This window comes from Pogonomyrmex barbatus, unplaced genomic scaffold (genome assembly GCF_055798465.1).
Source record: "Pogonomyrmex barbatus isolate J1 unplaced genomic scaffold, ASM5579846v1 scaffold9, whole genome shotgun sequence".
NCBI lineage: Eukaryota > Metazoa > Arthropoda > Insecta > Hymenoptera > Formicidae > Pogonomyrmex > Pogonomyrmex barbatus.
In genome coordinates, this window is record NW_028297193.1 from 6870061 (window position 1) to 6887223 (window position 17163).

The 17163-nt window shown below is 27.0% G+C and overlaps 1 protein-coding gene and 1 long non-coding RNA gene across 4 annotated transcripts in view; one reads left to right on the forward strand and one right to left on the reverse strand.

Moving 5' to 3' along the window:
• Nucleotides 1-1677: 1677 nt before the first annotated feature.
• The window catches only part of DAAM (disheveled-associated activator of morphogenesis-like protein), a 43761-nt gene continuing 28275 nt past the window's right edge, over nucleotides 1678-17163 (reverse strand). For all 3 annotated transcript variants that reach the window (XM_089084928.1, XM_089084927.1, XM_089084929.1), the window contains exons 3-12: nucleotides 10305-10613; nucleotides 9282-9506; nucleotides 8457-9054; nucleotides 8114-8388; nucleotides 7234-7566; nucleotides 6502-6977; nucleotides 5880-6316; nucleotides 4238-4365; nucleotides 4000-4170; nucleotides 1678-3933 (exon numbers count right to left, since the gene is read on the reverse strand). In XM_089084928.1, the coding sequence (XP_088941054.1) occupies nucleotides 3664-3933; nucleotides 4000-4170; nucleotides 4238-4365; nucleotides 5880-6316; nucleotides 6502-6977; nucleotides 7234-7566; nucleotides 8114-8388; nucleotides 8457-9054; nucleotides 9282-9506; nucleotides 10305-10613 (3222 nt within the window). In that variant the 3' untranslated portion in view covers nucleotides 1678-3663. The remainder of the gene's footprint in view (nucleotides 3934-3999; nucleotides 4171-4237; nucleotides 4366-5879; nucleotides 6317-6501; nucleotides 6978-7233; nucleotides 7567-8113; nucleotides 8389-8456; nucleotides 9055-9281; nucleotides 9507-10304; nucleotides 10614-17163) is intronic.
• LOC148934569 (uncharacterized) lies at nucleotides 10509-14422 on the forward strand. The gene is made up of 2 exons (XR_016141304.1): nucleotides 10509-10643; nucleotides 11855-14422. It is a non-coding gene; the product is annotated as an uncharacterized LOC148934569 (long non-coding RNA).

A 17163-nucleotide genomic window follows, 5' to 3' on the forward strand; every position in this document is an offset into this window, starting at 1 on the left:
CAACTGAAAGGAGAGTACGCATTTGCGAAATTATAAAGCAAAACTATACCTATCTTTATGTTCCTTTTTTACTGCACTAGTTCAATATATTCGATATTCGAGTTTCTTCTTTATTCTTTACGGCATATGTCTGATCAATAGTACATTTGATATAATAAGTGTTTTAAATAAATCTTTTTTCTGATCTTTAATTAAAATTTAAAAAGTTAATTTTTTATAACTTTAATCGTTCCTTTTGAGAAAATCATAATTTCTTAAAACCAAATGATCAGGTGATAGATCATTCATTTCTGAGAAGATTAAAGAAAAATAAAAGTAAAAATTAATCTGTAATTTAAAAAAAAAAAGAAATTATATAAAAATAAGAAAAAATGCGATTTTACAAGAGAACGCTTGAAATATTTTGATGTCATAACTAAATTTATATATTTGACCTTTGTATTAAAACATTTAAAAATAAAATTATTTTGAATTAATTTAAAATGTGCAAAAAAACATTTACTTTTTTAAATAAAAAGGAATAATTTTTTTATTTCCTACTGCATATTCTCCCTTCAGAGTCATAATGGAAATGACATTGCTATTATTGTGAAAATACTTAACGGTGGACTTTGGATCTGCAGCGAATTTTCTGTATCCGAATGCTCCAACGCATGCATAGTAGTCGGCTAGTATACGTAATAAATAAAATTTCTGAACAAGTGTGCATTTATCTTTATTATCCCTTCAAAAATCATAATAATATTTACCTTGCAAATGATGCAAATGTCGCTTCTGTTGTAAAATTTTATTAGATATATAAGGAATTTATTTTTATAAAAATATTTGTCTGTCTAAAAATCAATTTTTTAAGTAATGTAATTTCTAAAAATAATCTACAAAAAATTTTTTATTTTATAAAAAGTAATTCTTTATGTATATCTAGTACAAATAAAAGATTTAACGTACATTGTTGCTGATATTGATTGATATTGCTATGAAATAGTTAATCACAAAGTGTCTGTGACACTATTTAGCATAATTTAAATTTGAGGTTTTAATATGTTTATTATCCAATATATTTATATATTATCTTAAATAACTTTGTAATGAAAAAAAACGTTTGTTTAATATATTTTTATATTAAAAGAATATTAGAGATCCTTTGATAAGGGATTTTTAAAGAATACAATTTTAAAGTGCCATCTATGAGAATAAGCTTTAATTTATTATGATATAATTTTCTCTATAGATAATGGTAGGCTAACTAAGTTACCAGATATAGATAAATGTAATTCTTAAATGATTCCTTTTGCGCACTCTTGCGTATGGTAAAGATGTTTTTATTAATTAATATAATTATTATTTTTATTTTATTTATTTTAATAGATTAAGGACCTGCGCAAATATTAGAAACAGGAATAAATATTAAATTAAATTTTAGAAATAAAAATTTGGAATCAAAATTAAATGTAACGCACAATGAATAAATATAAAATATAGTCACATTTTGAATTTTTATTTTAAAAATTTAATATTTATTCCTATTCCCAATATTTTCTTTATTATATGCAGGATCTAAAAAAGATTATATATAAAATTTTAATAAAATTATAAGTTAGAATAAGTTTTTGCATTTTTCCTTTTAAGAAAAGAAAACAGAAATAGAATAGTGCTTAACAAGGTTATTCAAAATCATAAAAATTTCTTACATCTTTATTTGATATATTTCTTTATATAATAATATACACAGTGCGCGCGCGCGCGCGTGTGTGTACTATGTGAAATATCGATGTTACATAATATATTAATTAGACACAGATCTCTATAGAATGGTTATATTCCAAGGAACAAGAATATTAATACTGGATATTTACAAAAGTACAAAAGTTTACAATCATACATCGACTACTATACAACAAACGCTTCTAATCATACCTTTTATTTCTATGATTATTTCTATGATGAAAACTAATTTTAACAGCAGCACAAAGCTAACGTTAGTTTTCTAACGTATTGTTTCCTAACCGTCTAAATTATACTTGAATTATTATTTTAATAAATTAGAAAATCAGACTTTTAGTTTTCCGGAAGCAGTATCTGGCAGTTACTGCTTGTCTAGGCCTCTCAAGTGTTTATTATTGATTGCAGATATTATTTTGTCTGTCAGAAAATCATCCTTTTTGATTAATATCATTCATATGTATTTAAATATCTCATAAGATTTGCGTAGCATATGAGGCGTTTATAAAATTCTTATCACATTTGCTCAAGGCAAAATTATTTGAGAAGATACAATCAGAAATATAATCACAATTGCTATCAATTTTTACAAATAATAAATATATGTTCAAACATAGATGATATATGTTGCATTACTTTGATTTTGATACAACAGAGAGGAATCTTGTGGATATCTCGTCTTGTTTAGTTAATGGAAATTGCTATATTATCAAGATATTGCAAAGTTAATTGTGCTTAATTTCAATCAGTCTTAATTAACCAAATAGATAAGATGACTTTATACAAAAGAGTTTCATCTAATATAATTTTTAATTATAACCACATGCAAATCTTTATTTTGTATTTAGTAATTAAAGATGTTTTGTGCGCACACATGACTACCGAAATTATTATAATTTCAATAATATGTTTCTCTTTACTTGAATAAAGATAATACCTTTATTCAAGTAAAGAGAAACATATTATTCAAGAAAAAAATAAATATTTCTTCAATTTTGCACACATTAAATGTGCATTATTCTGTTATGACTATTATCAATCGTATTTTGTTTTTTAAAACTTATTATCTCAAATAATAATTTATAAAAAACATTTGTTTAATTAATAAAAAGAATGATGTACAGAGTGTACTTTTTACTACATTTTCTTTTTTGCTTATAAAAATTAAATTTTTCTGTTTAAAAATATATTAAGTTATTTATATTCTTCGACTGTTGTAAATTTAATATTTAATCCTGATTCAAAACTTAGGAAATTATATTTAATTATATTCAATTATAAAACTTTGCTGCAAAAATGTTGACTTTAATTCTACATCTGATTAATTTTTTTGTCGTTAAAGTGATCAACTTTTTATATAAAAATTCTTTAAAATGGAAATCTAAAATTTTCTCTAAAATTTTCTCATTTGCTGTAAAATTCCTATAGACACTTACCAAAAATTTTATAAAGAATGTTATATAACATTAATATTGTATTAAATTTTTGTGAGCATCTTTAACAATGTAAAAAATTTTTACAAAAAAATATTATACTTATATTTGATGTATAAATATATCAATTTTTGATATCTGTAAAATTCGTCTAAAATTGTTAAGAGACCAAATTGTTATGCAAACCTTTTTGAATTGAACTTAAAAGAACATTTTTTACAGTACATGTATGTACAGTAATGTAATGTAATTCGATAAACAAAAAATGAAAATTAGTAATGTAATAATGTAAATTAACATAACGATCGTGTGTGATATCAAGTTATCTATATCAAAATGTTTGTAAACAATTTTCTGGAATGTTATTGGTATTTATAATTAGATTATTTATAAGGTGCTTTTAAACAAGATGTGATAAGTTCTTGACAAAAACAAATTTTTATATATGAAAAATTTTTTGTATGCTGGGAAATGATTTATCTATCAATTTTGATGAAGCTTAAGGATTCTAATGACGTTCTCGGGAATCTTCTTTGTGAGTGCTATGTCTGCGTGATTCTTGACCGCTAGGTGTAACAGGCCGTCGTTTTGATCGTTTGAATTTAGCAATATCCTCGCCGAATACATCGCCAGTTCGAAGAGCAGATATCAAGTCGTCAAATTCACCCTTGTTATCATTTTGTTGCCCATTACTATTTGCTTCATTTCTCTTACTTAACGATATGCTGTTTAATATACCCTCCCGCGAGTTTTTCCTCTCTATCGTTCTCTTCCGGAGCTGTAAGACATTATAATGCAATATATTGTATTTACAGATATATTTACTAATGAAAATATCGCTTACTTCTTGTTCTTGTTTCGCTCTACGTTCCTCCTCTTCAATTTTTTTCCTCATATTTTCTACATCTTGTCTCGCTTCAGTCAGCGCTTGTAGGAAATTTTCAAAAATGCCAAAGAATTCATCTGGTTGTACGCCAGCCGAATCTTCACCAAATAGCCTCACCGCTCGATCAAACTATTTTGATAAAATTATATTTAGGTATTTGTCACAATTACAATTATAGCTAATTATTTGTTCTTACCCTAGTTTTCATATCTTGAAATAAATCTTCTGCCTCTGCCAATCTACATGTAGCTTGCGCCTGGAAGTCCCTCATTGCAGGTAAAAACATATCACCCTGAAGCACCTGAGATTGACCACGATGAAATTCTAAAGAAATGAATAAAAAAACATTATAGGTAATACTATAATAATTTATTTTTTCTCTCGCGCATTTTTAAATACGCGTACTTAAATAAATAAATTTAAAAGATTATCATTTTTACAGGCATAGAAAAAAATAATCATTTAAGTAATATAAAAATAATCATTTAAATAACAGTATTAATTAAATATGTTTCAGATGGTATTTATATTATTATATATTGTTACACTTATTTTTATATACAATGAAAAAATTATGAAAAAGTTATAGATTATTCCAGATTATATTTAAAAGATTTTATAGCGATTTAAAATTTGGACTGAATATTAGGAGTTCATAAGTACTAATACATAAGTACCCATACCTATGTATTACTTGATGTCATTTTTTTCAGATTGAGTAAACATTAGAATTTTATTCGTGGACGTAATTTATTATTACATAATCTATATAATAAATAAATTTATTGACATTTAGTATACTTACTGTAAAATTTTGAAAGAATTTAAGTGTATCGTTAAGAATGGAAGGCCAAAGTATGGATAATGTGCATATTAGACATTTGCCACTACAAGTTTCGAAAGGGTAACAATACAAGTAGTGTCACAGATGCCATTAATTCCACTTTATTCTAGTGCCATAAATATGCCGTTGGATTAAAAAAGTTTAAAAACAATGATTTTGATCTTTCTGATAGACCAAAATCTGAAATAACTTTGTTACGAAATTATTCTCATTTTATAAGAAGGTAATTGAAAATTTTCCAGAAAATTAGGAAAAGAAATAAATTAAATATAATGATGGAGATATTTTGATGCAATAATAATGGAGATTATTTTGTAGATTAATCTGTATTTAATGTTAAATAAAATAAAATGCATGCAAAATAAAATGTATTTTGCATGTCAAATATTACTTATGGATACTTCTAATATTATTTAAATATAAAAATAGAAATGTATTTTAATAGAAATATAATTAAGAAATAATGACAAAAATCTGAATTTTTTAAAATACTTTAAGTATTTAAGATTACATAAAGTTTAATTAGTATAAAGTTTTATTAAGATATAGAGATGAGTCGTTTTGTAAATAATAATTAAACTGAAAAATAACTAATCTCTGCATTGCAATAAAATTTTACATAAATAATTTTAAATACTTATATAAAAAAAAAGTTATTGACATTATTTCTTAATTATTATATTTCTAGAGTACATTTAGAGTACATTTATTTTTAGAATACATTTTTACTTATTTATTTAAATAATTTTTAATCCAGATTCTAAACTATCGTTAAATTTCTTTTCTAAATGTGATTGATTGATATATTTTTGCTAAATATGATTGAGAATAATCTATAAGTTTTTTATAATTTTTTCATTGTAAATATTAAAATTCATGTAATAGATATGATACATTATTAAACATTATTTTTTATTATTTAATTCTATTTTCTATGCAAATTTTAAGTAATCAGTTTGCCTTAAAATTTACCTGTTTTATTATATACCATTACCTATTTCTCTCTGAACATCTTGCAATCCATTTTTCAAGTTAGCCACTTCCTTTTGTAAGTCAGCCATACTAACTTTAGCAGCTGTTCTAACATGTGGCATGTCCTCTTCGATTTCTAGGACTTCTTTAAATCTGGCTTCGAGAATCTGCACAAGATAGTGCAGTAAAGTCGTACCCTTGGAGTAAGAAGACTTGGTGTCGACTAGACGATTCAAAGAAGCTAATCGAAAACCGCACGCGTTACCTCGCGCGTTTCCGCGATTTACGTAATTTCCCAATGCTAAAACTAATTCTAATAATTTTCTAAGTCTCCTCGATCTGGCCACTTGTCGGCTTGCTTCTAGAACTGCTCGCATTCTCGGTGTCAATTCCGCAATGCTAGCTGCAAATTTCTTTTTGTAATGTAAAGAACGTAATCTCTGTTCATAATGTGGCACCCTAAAAGAATATTCATATTTTAATGTTTCGTTCAATGCTTTAATGTTTTGTTAATTAATGTTTTGCTGTATATAATAATATATAGGAAAATTAAAATCAAAATTTATGAAGACTATTACTTGACACAATTATCATAATTTTGGTAAGAATCTAAAAAAACTAATAACATTAAAAATGTAACGCACTTTGATATTTGATACAAAAAGCAATCAGCTCTATTCTGCAATTCCTTTTGATGGATATCTAACAAGGCAGCTTCCTCTGAGGATGGTATGTACTTTAGTAACTGTTCCACCATGTCAATATGTAAAATATTCTGTTGATCCATTGACAATATCGTTCTAGTAATCTCATTATCGGACATCTTCAATTTAGACAATAATATTGTGCAGTTCTGCGCTCTTCTTGAATCAATCACTGACATTGTCTTTTTATTCTTTCCTAATGTTCTCAAATCTTCTATCGAGCCTTCTGTGGAAACACCATTCTTCTGATATGCACAAAAAATTTTATCGATGGATTCAAGATCCATTACGTTGTACAATTTTGTATCATCCAACTCTGACCATATTGTGCCCTGTAATTTTTGTTCAGGTATCTTGGACCAGTTGAACGATTTCAAAGGATTGCTCGGTTGCGGCACATTCTTTATTATCTCCACCTATGATATTTAATTTGAGAATTATGCAAACTGTATTCTGTTCAATTAAGCAAAATTATCAATTAGCTATTCTAGCATTTAGCCTTAAAAATTGTGACTATTAAATAACAAGCTACATAAGTTGTAGTAATAATACTAGTTAAATGTCATTTTCTACCACTTGTTAAATATACACTATTTATCACTTGTTATTATTTGTTATTTGATTATTATATAATAATCTTATACTACTTAATTTGAAATAAATAATAATAACCTTCATGGGCGGAGGAGCAGCTGGCATTAAACAGGGAGGTGGCGGAGGTGCTAATGGAGGAGGTGGCGGTGGTGGCGGAGTGGGTTTGGTCTCAATCTCATCAAGTACTTCATCTTCCACAATTTTCAGAGTAGCTTTTGCATCATCTGGCAAACTTCCTGAAGCCACTAGTTGTTCTAAACGTTTTCTTTCTGATTTCTCGTTATTAATTTGTCGTGACAATGTCTCAAGATTATCTTGCAATTCAGAAATTCTTTGTTTTGTTTCTATATGCATCGATGTCTCTTTTTCGAGACGCTCTTTAATTCTTGTTAAACTTGCTTCCATATCTTCCTACAAATAAATGATCACAAAATGTAACTATATATATTAAAAAGAAAGAAAAAATATCGAGCAATAAATGATAATTCAAATTTATTGATTAGATTTATAATGTAAGAATTTATTGTAAATTTATTTTAAAATTAAATAAATTTATAGGAAAAGAAAAAAGTATTGCTAAAAAAAAATTTTTTATGTAATTCATTGGGCTCATATTTAAAGTGTATTCAATATATTAAAGAAGCAATTTTTAAATTTGTATATATATACTTTTCTTATTTTTATATTATTATTATTATATAAGATATTATATATTATTATTATATAAGATGTGTTCAGCATTGAGCCTATATTAAATGTTTTGAGACATATCTAATCTATATCTTTAGCAAAAAAAAAAAAAGAAAATAAAATCTTCTTTATAATATATATTTATATATTTTTTATAAAATTTTTTAAATAAAATTTTATTATTAGAGGTAACATGAGAGATTTGTTAATGAGAGATTTGTTAATTGTCAAATAGAATAAAAAAAAATTAAATCAATTTTGACCGTACTTTTTCTTGAGTTCTTAAATCTAATTCTTGTTCCTTCTTAGCTAGTCTCGTGGACATGTCCAAATTTTCGCGTTCCAGCTCTTCGGCCTTTCTTTTTGCTGCCACAAGTTCCTCTTCCTTTGCAAGAAGATGGACAATTTCTTTTACATTTATTTCAATTGGGGCCACATCGGGATTTCTTACTAATCCCGTCTCATTGCTTTCAGATTGTAAAACAATCTGCTGAACGATTCGATCAAACAACAACCAATGCTGAGGATGCGAACCATAATCCACTGAAAGAAATTAAACAAACGTTCATAATACATTTCCAAAAATAACATCTACCAATTCAAGAACTTACGTGGCAACAAAAGACAATGTTCAAGTAAACTAAGGAGATGAGGATAAGCGGCAGTATGACTGAGTTTCCGTCGCAAAAGATCAAACATGGCGCTAGCACTCTTAGTATCCACATGTTCCTTCTCGAATTTTCTGGCGAGCTCCTTCTCGTCCTCATTTCGTACCATCTCAAAGAAATCAAGATGCCTATCAAGTGTTTCATTTTCATATTTTCTCAGTTTGTCAATAATAGGTTGGATCCCGAGCATCAATAGTTCGTATCTCAGATGCAATCTGAATTCCAGTGTCACCTGGCCAGGTCCGTAATTCAGTACGGCATTGATAAACGACATAATCGCCGTCTTCAGGGACAGATTGTCCTTATAAATGCCAAAATTTTTGTCGAGATCATTAATTATACATTGAAAGCGTGTTCTTTCGGAATGGTACTGTTGAAAGTGCAACATAGCTTCTAGGACCTTGCGGTGACCGCCCGGCACCAAGCAAACCGCACCAAGAATCTCTAATACGGAGATCTTTGTTTTTATATTCTCAGACGCGAGCGATTGTGATATTGTGTTGATTGCCGTTGGATGCGCCAATACATGCGCTCTACCATTCTAAAACATAGGAAATATTAATTAAATTAACGAAGAGAAAAGGAAGCTGTGTGCGTCAAGATTTCCTTAACAAAATTTTTGAATAATTCATTGATTGTATGTAAACAATGATTCACACATTTTCACCCAGAAAGTATATAGGAAAAATTGCTTTATATATTTTTATGAAATATCGTCAATAAATATGCTTAAACGCTTACTATACTTGGTACATGATAAAGACTCACCGAATTGTTCATTAAAGCTTTCAGACATCCTATGACGCTGGTGTGAAGATTACTGTTCGCTGCCTCAGTATTCATAGTTCCTAGTACTTGTAGTAGAGCATTTAAACCATCTAGTTCTATAAATCTGAGAACGAAGCTATGCGGTTGCGTTCTCAGGGCAGTCTTCAGAGCTTCGGCTTGACGCATTTGACTCGATATCTCCTCACCTTCCTCTGGGAAAGGATTCTGTACACCAGCAATATGCTCATTATGGATTAAAGATAAAATTTGAAATAACACAGTAATACGCTGTAATTTAATTTTCCAACAGAGTTATTAATTCTAAGCAATCTTACTATTGTAAATTTATATGCAATAATATGACACACAGACGTAAAATTCTAAAGATTACATCTCTTCAATAATTTAGAAAATAATTATTATTTTATTATAAATTATTTTATAGTTTTTGTTTGTCTCATCTCTAATATCTTATATCTTTTCTAAAAAATTAGACAATTTTCAACAAATTTTCTTATTAAAATTAGAATAGATAAAAATCTATTCTAATTTTAATAAGAAAATTTTCAAGGCAAAATGATTACAATTAAAATAGATAAATCTTATTGATATAATTTAATTGATGTTTCCATAAGAATATTTAATGGTAATATAAAAAAATTATCTTAATGATGACAGCGCGCACAGAATGGGATTCTATATTTATTTCTCTATGAAAAGTCATTTACATTGCGTGAATACAATTCTTTTTAATAATTAGAGAATAAGAAGGCAATTTTCGGCAAACTTGATTTCAAGAGTCTGATTTTCTCTTTTATCAAATTTATATATACATATAAATTCGAAATTAATTTTGCTTATATCGCGAATTTTTTTTTAATAAAACTGATAGAAAAAAATCTTGTTTAATCTATTTGAAGTATTACATGTTCAATACTTTACAAGCAAATAAAACAGACATTATTAACCGCTAATAATTAATATTAGTATAGGTTTCATCAAACAATTTTTTTATTCACTTACATTCGCTATCATCTTCAGTCTATTGATATAATCCTCGGGATCACCACTAAGATCAGTGGTCCGTAAACCTCCGTTGTCCAGCGTGCCATTACCTTTTCTGGAGCAATATATTTGCCATTTTTTATTTGCTGGAAGTGCCAAAACCGCTTGTCGATTAGCTTGAGTCAGGTCCAGCTCGTCAACAAGCTCGAGAAACATTTTATTCAGTTCCTCCTCGGCTGGCATTGGCAAGGTCGGCGTCATTGCTTGTAGCGTGAGCGTACCCGTGTGCTCCACAACGCAATACGTGATTTCCGGCGGCTCGTCATCCTGTCGTGCACGACATTATAAATCATACAAGTAATATTATATTAATAAGTACGTATAAAGATAGAGATATAGTAGCTGAAGAAATTTCTTGCTTTAATCTTACGCATACGAGTTATTAGCATAAATTTTCTGAATTTTTATTATATATAACACATAATTTTTATTCTATATATATATATATATATATATATATATATATATATATATATTCTATATGAAACACGTTATTTATTTACGGATAATTGCCGTATCGCTTGTGTGTCCCGTAAATAATAATATATTTAAATATGTTGATGTTTGTTTTATATAACATATACACAAAAATATACTTTTAAAACTATCAAATATATTTAAAAAAATTAATAATACTGTTTTATATCTTAGAAATAATAAAATATATCCACAATAATAATTTTAATAAAAAGATGATATAAAATTATTGTAAACATATTTTTACATTACAATTTCATTTTTAAAATAAAAATATATCTAATACTTTTTGTAGATATATATGTAGACTTTTGAGGAAACAGATAGCACCGCGATCAATAATGCATCGGCGCATTATTACTGTAATTTTTTGGAGTGAAATTCGTTTTCGCCTACACAAAAAAAAAAAATATTAATTTTTTATGTTTTCTAATGAGTGATTTAATGCAATTTTTTTTTATGAAAACAGAAGAAAAATTGCCAATTTTGAAAAAAAAATTTACAGTTTCATGAGTATATAATATACATCAATATATATTTATTGTCAGGTAGAAGATCAACGATAATTATAAAAATATTAAGTTAAAAATAAAAATATTACAATACACGAACAGCAGAGCATAATATAATGGCGTATTTTATTATTTTGCTATAATTTACAAATGCTGTAAAAATAAAAATTGTAATTTATAATAAAGTTATAAATTGTTTATCAATATCGATAAATCTTGCTGATATAATTTTGTATATAACCTTAAAAATTTTTTTTAAAACACAAAAATTCCATTTTTTAATACGGAATATGTTGTAATAGTTATTAAAATATAGTTATTAAAATATAACGGTTAAATTCAAATAAGATAAGATTTTGATGTTAGAATTATCCAATAATAGAATGATAACAATAATGGAATAAATGGTGTAAAATAGTGTAAAATTAACATAAAAAGTTTGTAGTCCCATAATATAATGGAACAATTTTGATCTTCAACCTATTTTCATTGTGTGCCATTCTCGCTTCGTCTTACTAGCAACCAGTCCAAGAACTAGTAGCAGCAACGGCAGCAAAGGTCAGGGGACCGGCTTAGGTGCTGGATTCCTAAGGTACTTTCACACGTGACTAAGAAATTACCTATTCACCAGATGTCGATTTATTCTTCGCAAACATCATTCTTGCGTGCGATCACTGTGGTAAGAGGTCGCGCACATACGCATGTATGGAGGAATATTGAAACGAATCTTCTCCCTGACGTTTCTATTTTCAAGATTTCGACTCATGTCTTCGACGTTGTGTGGGAAAGACGTTGTGTGTTTGCACATGATCATCGCGATAACAAGAAACGCCATTAAACATGACGTGCGTTAACATATACGTGAGTTTACAGAAGATTAAGCAAGATCAAATCTAAGGATTAAACGGCTGCTTTAATCGGACATTAACCATCGTTTATAGAACTATTGATTATAGAACATTAACTCGTTTATAGAATTAGTGATTAATAGTTGAAAAAAGTCTTGTCTGTGGAATAATCTAAAACGTGGAATAACCTAAAAGTGAATATAAATGTGCATGAAAGTTGCACTATATAAACTTGTAAAAGTAACTAGCTAATTCATTATCTTTACACTGATATTACTGTTATGATAATAAAATAAAAGGATGTGTTTAATAAATACAAATATAAATATATTTTATTTGTTTATGTTACTATATAAATAAGAATATAATTTAATATTCATATAATTCCTTATGTTAATTGATTAAAATATATACTGTAGAATTAAGAGAATTGTTATAAAAGTTATATCATACACAAATATGTGTATAATAAGATATTCTATAAAAAAATTAAAATTTTTATGAAACTAATGCAAAATTGTAATCATATTCAAATTTCTATGAATAACTTACGCACGTACTTGGCACGTACGCGGTGTAATTGCGTCAAGTAATAAATTAAACAAATACTAATGGACATCAGCGTAACTAATTGCAACGATCTACATTTTGCGTCCTGTTAAATATTTTGAGAATCGTAATTTATGATATCATCATTGATATATCATTGCAAATGATCTAATCTCTATTAATAACCATTTTGTTATTCTACAAAAATTACATTGTCATACCAATAAACAAAAAGACAAATAAAAGATAAATAAGAAATAATTGCAACAAATAAATTAATGCTAAAAGAGCAAATTCAAACAGCACATTTCGCATAATGTTTCCTTTTTTCATTTTCTTTTTATTCTGAGTTATATGCATTGTCAGTATTTCATAAAAGTGCTTTTAAACGTCATTTCTTGTGTTACATGTTTTGCATATTTTATTTATAATACATCCAAAGATATACTAAATCTAACAATTTTCATTCATTTAAATTAAAAACTATTCTTGTATTAATTAAATTTAATTACGTAAGCAAATAGTATTTTGAATGACGTAAAAGTCGTAAATTAAGCTAATACAGTTTTGTCAATTGTTAGTTTGTTCCATTTACATATTTCTTAACAATTAAAAATCAGAAAATATTATTAGAGATACAACCATACAAATATAATTTAATTTAAAAATCATAGAAAGCTATTCTTTTGTTAAATCCTTCTCTAAAAAGTAAAACTTTTTTTTATATATTATGATAAGTTATAATTAGAAATCAAAAAGTTATTGGTTCAAAGAATATTACGCTTCTTATTATTCATTTTATTAGTAAAATAATTTTAATTATCATAAGAAAATAATTAACAGTAATTAATTGTTATAATAATTATTTCATTACGGAATGGTTGAAATAAATTTATTCAGTTTCAAGAAACTGTTCTCTTTCCTAATGCTTTTGCTTTTTAGGATTTTTTAATCTTAGTCTTTTATGTGCAAAAGCAGGTTCATAAAAGCTAGTACGACGTTTTAAAGTAAACATTACTGATAAAATACGACTGGTATAAACTTATTATGATCGAATAATGTTTTCAGAAAAGTAACTGGACGACTTCGCGTCCAATCCTTATGATACCAATCTATACTTTTTCTTTTTTTCTGCCTTCTTTGTCGCACAATTTAGTATACAGGTTCTGTCCTTCCATCAGAGAGATTCCGTTTGGAAAAAGACTACGGAATTCTCTCTCTACTTCTCTCTTAATAATAATAAATATGTTGTTTATACAATTGTATTAGCAGATAAAATATAGTAAATTTTCAACTCATAATCGATACGGTCTGCAATGTGCAAGAAGTACAAATGGAAAATCGATCAGGATAATGGAATCTGCAAATCACAGACTCAAGCAAGGACGACCACTTGCAGATAATACCGCGTTTCTAGAGGAAGCGATATATTGATTTTCTTATTCCAACCACGAATACGATGTCAAAGACCCTGAATGTTCATGTTACACGGACATGTTACATGACCTTGCAAGCTACCATTGATGTTACATCAATGTCGAATTAATGTTCTTTACAAGTTAGTTTCTTGCAAATAGTATTACTAAAAAATAGCAAATATAAAACAAATTCAAATTTATTAAATCTATTACTTACAATATTAAAATCTTTATTTTATTTCGATAAAGATGAATATTCAAGAAAAAAGAAATTTCTAAAAATTGGAATAAGAAGTATGCGACTTTTACGAAAATCAATGATATCAAGATAAATAAAACGGTTAAAATTCGGAAAAAATTGCCTAGTGATGCATTTTGCTTCGTCTCTTGATAAGGTGCAACATTGTCCAATATTGGTCACGAAGTATTTTGTATTTGCACAACAATGCAATGCACAATAATCTAAAACAATGTATACAACCTGAAATTCTTTATAAAATGATTAGATTTCTGTTCATTAATTTTTATATTAAGAATATAAAACAAGTAGTATAATTCCAAATTGAGAAATATATTTGTTTTGCTAAACAATACAATAGTATTTTTGGGAATAATCATATAAGAATAATCAACTACATTTTTTTTTGCAAAAATTAACATTTAAGTGAATATGTGTCGTAATTAATTAAAACATTTTTTTTTAATAACTATGCTATATATGCAAATAAAATTAGAATTTATTACGGATTATTTTATATAGTAATAATTTTTTATTTACTTTTGTTTATTAACGTTATTTTCATAATTTTGTACACGTTTCAAAGAGTAACAAATTTTTTGAAAAAATATAGTATTGTAAGAAAGGCCCTTAGGAGCGTCAGCAAGTTTAAATTTTTAATTTTTCCGCGCAATAGCGCGCAATGCGGCCTATTTTGATATTAACATTATTGGTTGAAAGACCACGTGATGTATTGCGATTGGTTAACGAGATAGCAGAACAACGGCGAGTTGCAGCGAGTAAGATTGGGACGCCGAAAAAGTGCGGATGTCATGCGTAAATTGTATTATTTAAATTGTATAATTGAATGTTGATTGTTGATTATTAAATTGTATAATTGAATGAAATTGTATAATTAAATATAAATTGTATAATTGAAATAAAGAGGAAGTAAAAAAGAAGAAGTGTGTGTGATTGAATGTGCCGCTTTCTCTTGCCACCTCGTGCATCCTAATAATTAACAATCGATTGCTACGACCAGAGTTAGAAGATTGTCCCTCTTGTTGTTTGACTCTCCCGAGAGTTCGCGATAAATTTAGTTTTATGCACTTGCGTTCTTACAGTATGATCACAGTACAGATTTTTTTTTATGTAAATATTAATTTATCTGTACAAGTTGTTCTTTGGTTATTTTAGGATTACAAATTGCATAAGAGATGAAGAATTAAGAGAATATGGTTAATGACTCAATCCTTTCTACTTTCAATTGACTTTCAAATTAACATGAGCATCTAGCTTGTCGGACGAAACGCTTCGATAAAGTTATGCTATATACATTTGCTTTATTCTTATGCATATAAAAAGGATATTTACATGATTAAAATGATTATAAAGCTTTAGTAATGTCATATGAAATATTTTTATTATATATGATTTTATAAATGTTGCTAAATTAATAAATTTTAATTAATAAATTTAAATTAACTCTTAACCGGGCGCGCCTCCCGGCCGAACGTTACTGCGCGCGCGCGGGGCACTGAGTGCCGCATCATAAATTTAATATTTGGGAATTATAATAATTGGATAAATAATTGGATAAAAACAAGTAAAATGTATTTATAATCAAATATAATATTAAAAATTAACAATAATATTAAAATTTTGTGTCTACTTTCTTAGAAAAATAAAAGTTTGGTTAGACGTAAATAGAAAATTAAAAATAAGATAATTGTTTTAAAGACATCAGTTTAAAATCAAACATAGACAAACAATAATAATGTTCTTATAAAATAATAATATAAAATAAACTATTAAAATAAAAAAAATTAATAAAATAAAATCAACTAAAATCAATTATTTTTTCTTGATTATTTTCTTCCATCTCTCCAAGTATTTACAGAATATCTCTCAATTTAGCATTTTTGAGATTTATGATAGGAAACTTAGAACAGGACTTGGATTCAGGATGTTTCTAAAATTGTTTCAAAATTCGTATTGTCTGAACTTTTTAAAACATAACTAACTCTAACCTAAAGAGATATTAAGCATTAATGCGAGTAAAAATATATTAAAAATAAGTTAATGTGAGGAATAGTTCAACATTTCGCATTATTATAATTATTTATATAAGCAACATTTTACTTATGTTCTGAGGCGCGCGCGACACTCTGTGCCGCAAAACGTGTCTTAAAACATGTCTTAAGGCTAACCACTTAACAGAAAATATGCGACAGTTGCTATCTTATGATTGAGATACTAAATGAGGAATACAGAAGTTCGGTAATAGAAAAAAGACCTGCATTATTAATGATTTTTTAGAAAAACGAATTTTGCGGCACTCAATGCCGCGGCGCGTCCGGTTAAGGATAAATCTAATAAATTTGTATCTAATTTGTATCTAATCTTATATCTTAAATCTTTATAATTGTAAATAAATATGAACATGAGATGTATTGCAATTATGTTTGTCGCAGTCAAAATCAATCACAGTCAAAGTTATTATTATAAGTTAATTATTGATTAACTTATCATCATGTGGACTATTCATGTGGGAATTCCGGGAATCGATTTCTTTGTATTGCACATATTATTTATATTAATGCATGGAAAGAACATTTTTGCTAAAAAGTATCTAAAGATTTGGTCAGATATAGATCTAAAATAATCTTGTCGGACCTAAAATATTTAAATAGAATATTTAAATTGATTGCTATAATAAAAAAATACTTTTATAGTATTATTATCATACTTAAGAGTCTATATAATATTTTAAAACTCAATAAAATTATTTTCAGA